Genomic DNA, 10109 nt, shown 5'->3' on the forward strand with positions numbered 1-10109 from the left:
CTTAAACGTAGCGTAATGTTACTTAACATATCTTAAACGTAGCATAATGTTACTTAACATAACATAAACGTAGCGTAATGTTACTTAACATATCTTAAACGTAGCGTAATGTTACTTAACATAACATAAACGTAGCGTAATGTTACTTAACATATCTTAAACGTAGCGTAATGTTACTTAACATATCTTAAACGTAGCGTAATGTTACTTAACATAACATAAACGTAGCGTAATGTTACTTAACATATCTTAAACGTAGCATAATGTTACTTAACATAACATAAACGTAGCGTAATGTTACTTAACATATCTTAAACGTAGCGTAATGTTACTTAACATAACATAAACGTAGCGTAATGTTACTTAACATATCTTAAACGTAGCGTAATGTTACTTAACATATCTTAAACGTAGCGTAATGTTACTTAACATATCTTAAACGTAGCGTAATGTTACTTAACATAACATAAACGTAGCGTAATGTTACTTAACATAACTTAAACGTAGCGTAATGTTACTTAACATATCTTAAACGTAGCATAATGTTACTTAACATATCTTAAACGTAGCGTAATGTTACTTTACATAACATAAATGTAGCGTAATGTTACTTAACATAACTTAAACGTAGCGTAATGTTACTTTACATAACATAAATGTAGCGTAATGTTACTTAACATAACTTAAACGTAGCGTAATGTTACTTTACATAACATAAATGTAGCGTAATGTTACTTAACATATCTTAAACGTAGCGTAATGTTACTTAACATAACACAAATGTAGCGTAATATTACTAAACATAACATAAACGTAGCGTAATGTTACTTAACATAACATAAACGTCACATAACGTAACTTATCTGTGAAGTAAACTTTTATTCTGTTGTATTTATTCACCTTTTAACTTTCAAGCTCAATTATTCACTTTTAGGTCCCAAAATCTGAGTAAAACTGTAATTAATTGGACTTATTTTACGACCGATTAGTCCAGAATTTTCTTTTTAACAACCGGCTCTCACTTCAAACTTGTAAAAAAAACTCGCCCTCTCAAACCGGAATCTTTTTTTTAAACCGGGTAGTGTGTTTTGTGAGTAAACCTACATTGGATTTTATTTTGAAAAGACGCTATTTGTGTAAAAATCGGAGACATCTTGACTCGTGCATAACCGACCGTAGAGGGAAGCGTAGAAGCGTCATGTGACGAGTTGAGAGTGAGAACGTGTTGCTCTTAAAGCTAAAATTATTTTAAAGTTTAAATATAAAGCACTTTTTAAAAACCTTCAATTTGTTCAATAAATTAATTTGCATTTGCTTCTTTGCCAATAAACTTTAAATTACCAAATTGATCAGTTAGGCTTTTAATAATAAAAATATAATGTCAATATTAAAATGATAAAAGTTGAAGCAGTTTACAGTCCAAACAAACAAATAAGAGTTTGGATTTAATACATCGTAGCATTCAGTTTCCTAAAGCAGCAACTTTTGGATACTTTTACATAATTACAGACGTAATCATTCATACTTTTTCAAAATAAACTTCCCTTTTGCTCAACAAATCAACAGACTTGATTGAGATAAGGATGTGAACATTTACTTTAACGTTTGAATATCTTAATATCTAAAGTGATGAAACGATGAAACCCACAGATCTCTGAAGCTCTACAATCAACGTTGATTTAAATAAATATAAATATCCAACAACAGGTTCTCAGAGCGTCCTGTGGACGTTGAGAAACTCTGCTTCTGTCGCAGAATTCTGTCGCATGAGAGAATTGAACAGAAATGGTTGATATGCAGCTCACTGATCATCAGTCATGTGATCGACTGTAAATTAACTTCTTCATCATTTTTGGCAGTTTGAAGCTTAAAATAAGTGATATGAAGTCGTGTCGTCCTCTTCACTGAATATCAAACAGAAAGATTAAAGACGTGACGACCAGCCGGTCTAGAAAAGACTTTTATTCATCGCGTGTCATCCGTCGGTTCAGCTGCTCTGATGATATGAAAAACTACAAAACTTCATTTTGGTCCCTTCTGGTGCAGAAATGTGTCCAACACGACGAGAACGAACGACGACGACTACCAGCTACCCTCATGTTGTGATGTTCTTCTTTTTGTTTGATGTGATTTCATCCTTGAGAAATAAAAAGCGCGTGACGTCTTCTTTCTAACGTCGCTCCGTCGGACCGACTGCACGTTTAACACGGAGCACCTTCGTAGCGTTTCCTGATTTTGACTGAAACATTCGTTTAAAGGGATTCTTCATCTCCAACCAGCCTCAAGCTGAGCGGGTGATGACACACAGCTGCTGCACACAAACAATGACGTTATTATCTCGTTCATACCACTCGTGCATTTCGTCACATTGAAAGCACAAATAATCCTTCATGACAGCTCATCTTTATATTCTGATTAAAGAGCCTCAACTTCCCACAAAAGCACGTTGGGACGAGTTGTATTTGTATTCATCTGCAGGTTTGTTGCATGTTCCTGCTGCTCTGAATAATACAAGTCCTGATTGGATCATGAAGTGAAGCAGACGTTAGCAGTGAGACTAGAAGAGAGGACCAGGTGTTTCCTCTCCTCTGATCGGGTAGAAGACGTGAGAGCAGGAGGACGTTCAGCTCCACAACTGTACGAGTTGCATGAAAGAGCTTAAACGTGTCCGATGAGTCTGCAGACTCTTTATCCAAACACCAAACCCTGCAGAGCTGAGAGTCAAAGAGGACCTGCAGACTGTGATGTAAGAAGCTCCAGTGAGTCAGAAGAAGCTCAGCTGCTCAACAAGAAGCTGCTTTCTGTTGATTTCAAACACAGACTTTAACTGTGTTGATGCTTAAAGTTGAACGTTCCTCGTCAACATAACAGAACCAGATGAGACTCACCGAAACACTCAACACGTGTCTCACCAGAACTGTTCTCACTTTAAGGATAAGTTGTCAATAACTTGGGGTTATTGTTGTGAAACACTGGCTCCACGGTGACGCGTGTACATGCACACTGAGATCCCACTTTAGTTCAGAACATGACCATATGCTGAGTGTGATCCGGGACCCCGTCTACACGTCTATAATAAACAATGTGAAGCTAATAGCTAATTATTTCTTTATTCATACACATTTGATATTTGGCGCTGTGGCAAAAACTCTAAAATAGAAAAAGGACTCGTATATGGACGAGCAACGAGGTGAAGAAGCTGCTCAGCGTTACTTTACAACACGAGGCGACTTAAAAACACAAGAAAACGTTGATTGCGAGTCTTTCAGCCGTCGTCCACACGGATACAAAGTCACCGGCTGTTGTTTTTAAATCTGGCGTTTTCAGAAATATCAGTTTTAGTGATAAAACTCGAATGAGCCCCTGATGGCTTCTGTGCGGATCAGGACTACGGTTGGTAAAGTGTTACAGCAACACACACCAACATAAAACGAAAGGTGTCCAGGTGCTTTTTTTGCTCGAGTTTTGAGGCGCGAAAACGGCGTAAAAGCGCTTCACTCACTCTAAAGTCATCTACAAGAAGCCGCCACAGGCTGCTCAACATCCAGTGGGATCATGGTCACATGAACACAAGACACTGTCAGGATGTTCTGAATCACGGTTTCTAGATTCAGAGTTTAAGAAGCTTTCTTTGGACACGCAGCACATTCACAATATGCGTCTCAATCGGGGTTTTACAGTGTGAGTCGGCAGTGTTGTTTTGCTTGTATTGGTTAATTTAAAGGGACAGTGCATATTAATAAACATTCCTGTAATGCGGCGGAGTTAGCCAAGACGCTATTTTTCATCTGCCGTCCCTGGAAAAGCTTGTAACAGAAAAAGCCTGAAGAACATAGTTCTGCAAATCTGGCGAGAGCGACGGTTCAGTAAACAGGAACATGAACTCGCTCGTAAACATCAGAACATCGTCTTATTCGGGGCAAAACAACTTAAACTTTTGTGCATGTAAACGTAGTCGGTGTTGAAGTTTTAAATCAAGAAGATTTCACAGCTCTGAAGTGTGAATCTTCATTATTTCTGTCACACAACACAAATCCTAGAATTTAAAATGAAAACGTGTTTCTCTTCAGAGGCTGAATCCCGGTTCACTCAGAGATCTTCATGACGTGTTGAATCATCATGTGATCAGGTGATACTCTCTAGTAGATCATACAAGTATTGGATCACCATAGCATCGCAACATTGATATTGATATTGTCTTCTATCATAATCTGCAGGATCAACACTTTGAAAACCATAATTGTATTGAAGTGTCACCAAACTGCACATATTTAGTGCTGGAGTCACCAGTGAGGATCAACACCAGCAGAGTGACCCTGAGGTCCACGTCTTCTCCTTCTACGTCCGGATGATGTGAACAGATTCATTCATCGATCTGTAACCACACAGACATGTGCTGCCTCCTCAAATCAAAACAGCAGCAGCGCCATTTTGCTGGCCTGCAGAGTGACTAATGCTCGTGGGATTCATCTCTCTGCAGCAAAACGTCCACAACTGAGCTCTCCGTCCTCCCCAACTCCTCCCTGATACCTGCTGCCTCTAGAGATTCGACCACGTAAGCCTGAAGCGACTAAGGAAGACGTGTACGGCTCGTTGTTCTCAGGGTTACACAAGCAGACTTTCATAGCGAGGGGGCAGGTGTGCTGCAGCTTGTTCAGAGAACGGCAGTGTCTGATCAGGCTTCTCTGACGGTGGCAGCTTGTATCCTCTGAGATGTTTGGTGCTGCATTCAGGGCCACATAGCTGCCAGTAAAGAGGGCGGGACCTCGGTGTTTTTGGGGAGACGTGGAGGTTTTTGGAACCTGTCACACTTGAAATTCAGGCAAAATAATGAGCCTTACAATATGACTTCATGTTACGTATGACCACACATTATACAACTGATATTTGTTATCAGTAACAATATTCCATCCGATTTGCTTCATTTTAGAGGGAATTCTAATGTTTTTCTTATTCCCATAATTGTGGCCATTCGGACTAATAAATCACGCTGACTTTGCACTTTTGGGAAACAGGTGCGATTCTCCTGGAGGTTTCCAAATGAACTTAAATCGAACATAAATCCCAAATCTTTATATGCAAATCCAAACACAAGCAACTTGCTTTTTAGAACCTTGTTAATCTGAATCAGAGTCCACAGACGAGCTCGATCTTATTCTACGGAATCAGACTTCATCTGAAGTGAAAGGTTATCAACAGGTTTTACTGTCAGTGGACAGGTTGTTCACTAGCTAGCTAACCAGACAGCTAGCTCGGTTAGCCGTCTAGTTGCCCCATAAGTACGACCCTATGCATTGAGCTAATATAGCTAATCAAATGTGCTAATTTCTCTGTTTACTTTCATTTGAACTCAGAGAGAAAGGTTAGTGGTTTGCTAGTTAGCTAAGCTACCAGCTAGCTTCTTTAGCCGACAAACTGACCAATCAATAGAGCCCTCTGTCGTTACAATAGCTAATCCACCGTGCTAATTTATGTTAGCCTTCGTTTGGATTTAAAAACAAACATTTGAGTAATTTCATTTACATCATGACCACAAAAGAACTAATATACGAGAGAATATAACTAAGTATTGGAATGTCCGCTTATGGATGCTAATACCTGCAGATGTATAAAATAAATACCATAGTTTCTCTGTAATTTCTATGCAAACAATCCATACTTCAACACCTCTATCTTGTTCACCGTACTGCAGCCGTGTGTCATCAACCAGGACCAACGTGAGCATCTGTGGGCCCAGAACTCTGCCTCCAGGTTAAGGAATAAATTCACTATCAAATGGGTTGAACCCTCTTCTCTTCCAGGTGTGCAGGGAGTCGTGCTTCTTCATGGCAGGAGAAGCTAAGCTGCACGTATGAGCTCTTTGTTTCCTGTCGTATCGGGAGGCACTTCAGTCAAATCTATAATGAGACGGGGTTCAAGGCACTAGAAACTCATTTTAGATTTATCTATGCAATTTGTTTAAATATGTCTGCTTCCCTTCTTCAAACTGTTTTTAAAAGTCAAATGCATGAAAGAACAGAAATTGGGTCACAAATGACATAAAGAATGATCCCACGCTCTCCACCATCACAGATCAAAGCTTTCTGAAGTGTGATTCTCACACATGTCTCTTCTGATGCTTGTTTTTTGTTGCCCCTTTCCTTTTGTTTCTTGTTTTTGTTTTTTTAGCAGATTTGTCCCCTCCGGCAGTTATAGCTCCGTCATGCACCGTATCCCGTCGTTAGCTTGACAACAATGAGGAGAATCATCATCATCATCATCATCATCATCATCATCCCCCAGCTCCCGAGGTCCCTCCACAACTGCAAGCAATTGAATACTGTAGTCATGCATTGAGTATACGTAGCTATACCATAGCTAATTAGGCCAGAATGCTTTAGTATTGTTCACATGCCATGATCTTCCAAAAAGAAGTGTTCCTGTTCCCTTAATGCGTTAACATTCAACATGTAAATGCTTCTGAAAATAATTTAAAAACAATAATAACAAATAGCCAGTGCACTTTTGGTGAAAACAAATGAAGAGAAAAAGTTCCAGGAAGAGAAGATGAGGGTTTTAAAAGAAGAGAGAGGGACAAAGAGAAGAACATGTCAAAGTAAAAATGAGGTCAGGTCTTGTGCATGCCGATATAAGAGAGAAGAGTCTCCACATGCTTTCTTTATATAAAGGTGTGTTGCATGGCGTCACACAGGGAACCTCCAGCCGACCTGTAGCAGCAGCAGCAGATAATCCTCCACGAGGCTCGGCACACTTCCTGTTTGGTTCTTAAGGTGCCTGGAAAAAACATCCGTCAACATCTGGCGTTGAGTTTTCCCAAAAAAAATAAAAAGATCCTGGATGTGCCGCTTAAAAAAAAAACCACTTTAATCCACTCGGAAATGTGACGAAGTTCTTCAGATCTCAGCTGATTGTTGTTTGTTTGTTGTTGAGTCTTCTGCACAAAGCTCGGTGTCGGGAGATTTGTGGATAAATTCTGGTGTCAGATGAGTTAATTGTTCCCTCGTTTCATTTATATATTCAACTCTCAAACTTTTCTGCCTTTTCTTAAACTAAATGTGGGACTTTGTATTCATATCCTGCACTGCTATTATTCTCTTGTTTCATCTTTTTTAACTTATTTTAATTATTATTTCCTGTTGTTGAAAGGTGCTACACCAGTACATTTGCCTTGAGGGAAATGAACTCCCTTTGATTTACTAAATCTTTGCTGTTAAATGACGCTCTTGTGCATCCGTCTGTATCCATGAAAAGCTCCAAAAACAAGATTGTTTTCATGTCATTTGATGTGAAACAAGCTACAAATTCCTTTTCAGAGACGTCAAAGACAGAATACCTCGAGATCACTTCAGGACTGCAGTTTGAGAATGTGCGACAGATATATTTTTTTAAATAACGGAATAAATTGGTGCAACAGTGACTAAAATATCTTGACTCTTGTCTCAAGTTTTGGAGCAGAGACACTTGTTTCTACATTTCCCATAGTGCAACTTGATAATAACTTCCATGATGTCACTTCCTGTCTGGTAAGTTTGGAATGATCAAAGCAGAAGAAGTCGAGACGTCCTGACTTATGTCTTTCGTTAGACTCTTGCAAATCTCCCAAAACGACTGATAAATATATCAAAGAAACATTCCCCCCCGACACCAGCTGATCTCTGTGATTACCAAAGAAGTCTGTCGTTGTGTTTTCATGAACTAACTGAGCCTTTCTACCTTCTTTTGTTTTGTAAATGTGTCTGAATCAAAATGCAAAAGAATAATTAAAATGCACCAATGGAGATAAAGCATCGACATATTTCTACAATATTTACACCACCGCGGAGCGCGTCGGTTGTCGGTTTGTCGCCGCCTCACACGTCGGTGAGCAGCTTCCCCTTGTTCACACAGTTCTGGCTGGGCGCCGTGCAGTTGGCAGTCCTAAGGTTCGCTTCCCTAAAGTTATCGATGCTGTTGTTCATGTCCTCGTCTATCTCCATGTACTCCGACTTGCTGACCGCCGACGAGCTGCGGCGGCTCGAGTTGGTGTCCGACGCCAAGTTCTGGTTGCTGACGTTGAGCAGCTGCGCCTGCTCCTCGCCCTCCGTCTCGCGGTGGTAGAAGTAGTTGAAGTTGGACACGATGACGGGCACCGGCAGCGCGATGGTGAGCACGCCGGCAATTGCGCACAGCGAGCCCACGATCTTCCCCCCGATGGTCACCGGGTACATGTCCCCGTAGCCCACGGTGGTCATGGACACCACGGCCCACCAGAAGGCGTCGGGGATGCTGGTGAAGAACGAATCCTTCTCCTCGGCCTCGGCGAAGTAGACGGCGCTGGAGAACAAAATCACGCCGATGAAGAGGAAGAAGATGAGCAGGCCCAGCTCCCGCATGCTGGCCTTTAGAGTTTGACCCAAAATCTGGAGCCCCTTGGAGTGCCGGGACAGCTTAAAGATCCTGAACACCCTCACCAGGCGGATTACCCTGAGAATAGCCAGAGACGTGGCCTGTTCCCCTCCTCCTCCTCCTCCTCCTCCTCCTCCTCCTGCTCCTCCCTTACTCTCCTTGCTGTCCTGGTCGTCGGCCAGCTCCGTCCCGAGCGTGATGAAGTACGGGATGATGGCCACGATGTCGATGGAGTTCATCATGTTTTTAAAGAACGCCGCCTTGCTGGGACAGGCGAAAAACCGGACTATCAACTCAAAAGAAAACCAGATGATGCAGAGCGTCTCCACCACGAAGAACGGGTCTGTGAGGACGTTCGGCTTGTAGTAAATCGTGATGTTCCCCACGACGCGCATCCGCTGGTTGGGATCCTCCTTCAGCTCCGGTAACGTCTCCAAACAAAATATGACTATTGAAATAAGGATAACCATCACCGAGACGATGGCGATCCCCCGGGCGGGACCCGAGCTCTCCGGATGCTCGAAGAGGAGCCAGATCTGCCGCTGGAACTCCTTCTCCGGCAATGGTCGCTCCTCCTCCCGGATAAATCCCTCGTCCTCGCGAAACTTCTCCATGGCCTCCGCGCCGAGTTCGTAAAACTTTATCTCCTCCGAGAACATATCCAGCGGCACGTTGACCGGCCGCCTCAGCCTCCCGCCGGACTGGTAGTAGTACAGGATGGCGTCGAAACTCGGCCGATTCCGGTCGAAGAAATACTCGTTTCGCAGAGGGTCAAAGTAGCGCATCCTCTTCTTGGGGTTCCCGAGGAGGGTCTCCGGGAACTGGGCCAGCGTCTTCAGCTGGGTCTCGAAGCGCAAGCCCGAGATGTTGATGACCACCCGCTCGCAGCAGTCGTGGTCGTCGTGGTCGTCGTCGGGCGGGTACAGGTCCTGCGGGTGGCCCGGCAGGGTAGAGGTCTCGTCCATGTTCTCCGTGGACACCACAGTCATCCTTGCTGGCAGGCGGTGGTGGTGGGCGGGAAGAAGAGGAAGCGGCGTGAAGGTGAAGGAAAGCAGGTCGAAAGAGAAGAAGCCTCTACTGAGGCCGCGAGCTGTGCAGAGCCTCCCTCTCCTTCATCATCATCATCACCGTCGTCTTCTTTCTCCTCATCGAACGCTTCGTCACCTGCAAAGACGGACAAACGTCTCAGATATAAAACCCACCGTGTGCTACACTTCAGCAGCCCTGTGCTGCAGTCACTGGACCTCTTTTTTTTACCGCATACATCAGTATTCAAGTTTGCAGTCCTGCTGCGCTTCCTCTCTCTCCCTCTCTCTCTGTCTATGTCTCTCTCTCTCTCCCTCTCTCTATATGTCTCTCTCTCTCTCTCTCTCTCTCTGCGCACATCAGGACCTGCAGTTCTCTTCTCACTCATCACATTTAAACACTTATACAAATCAACAGATCAATAAATGTAAATTAACAGAGAAGCTGATGCATTTAAAACACCTACCTTGAGTTTTGGAGAGCAGCAGATGGAGAGGAAGGTCCCCCCGCCCCCCACCACCACCACCACCACCACCACCCTTCCACACACCTTTTCCCCAACTTGGGGTTTAAAGCTGATATCGTTTTACAGGATCTCTTAAAACTGGATAGACTATGTTGTCTTGGTCCACATCCGGATCCTCTTGGTGTTGTTTGTCAGCCCGCTGCAGCAGCAGGAGGACGAGGAGGACGAGGAG

The 10109-nt window shown here is 43.0% G+C and overlaps 1 protein-coding gene across 2 annotated transcripts; it reads right to left on the reverse strand.

Annotated features, from left to right (window-relative positions):
- Positions 1-7850: 7850 nt before the first annotated feature.
- Positions 7851-9374, reverse strand: kcna1b (potassium voltage-gated channel, shaker-related subfamily, member 1b). 2 transcript variants are annotated; one of them, XM_076111252.1, is made up of 2 exons: positions 8540-9374; positions 7851-8497 (listed from the first exon to the last, which is right to left on the reverse strand). In XM_076111252.1, the coding sequence occupies exons 1-2, from the start codon at positions 9372-9374 to the stop codon at positions 7851-7853; spliced, it is 1482 nt and encodes a 493-aa protein (XP_075967367.1). The 2 variants fall into 2 exon arrangements, with proteins under 2 accessions (XP_075967367.1, XP_075967366.1); XM_076111251.1 differs by having other exon boundaries at positions 7851-9374.
- Between the last annotated feature and the right edge of the window lie 735 nt (positions 9375-10109).

Source organism: Anarhichas minor, unplaced genomic scaffold (genome assembly GCF_050575085.1).
Source record: "Anarhichas minor isolate MPS153535 unplaced genomic scaffold, ASM5057508v1 ptg000044l, whole genome shotgun sequence".
NCBI classification, from domain to species: domain Eukaryota; kingdom Metazoa; phylum Chordata; class Actinopteri; order Perciformes; family Anarhichadidae; genus Anarhichas; species Anarhichas minor.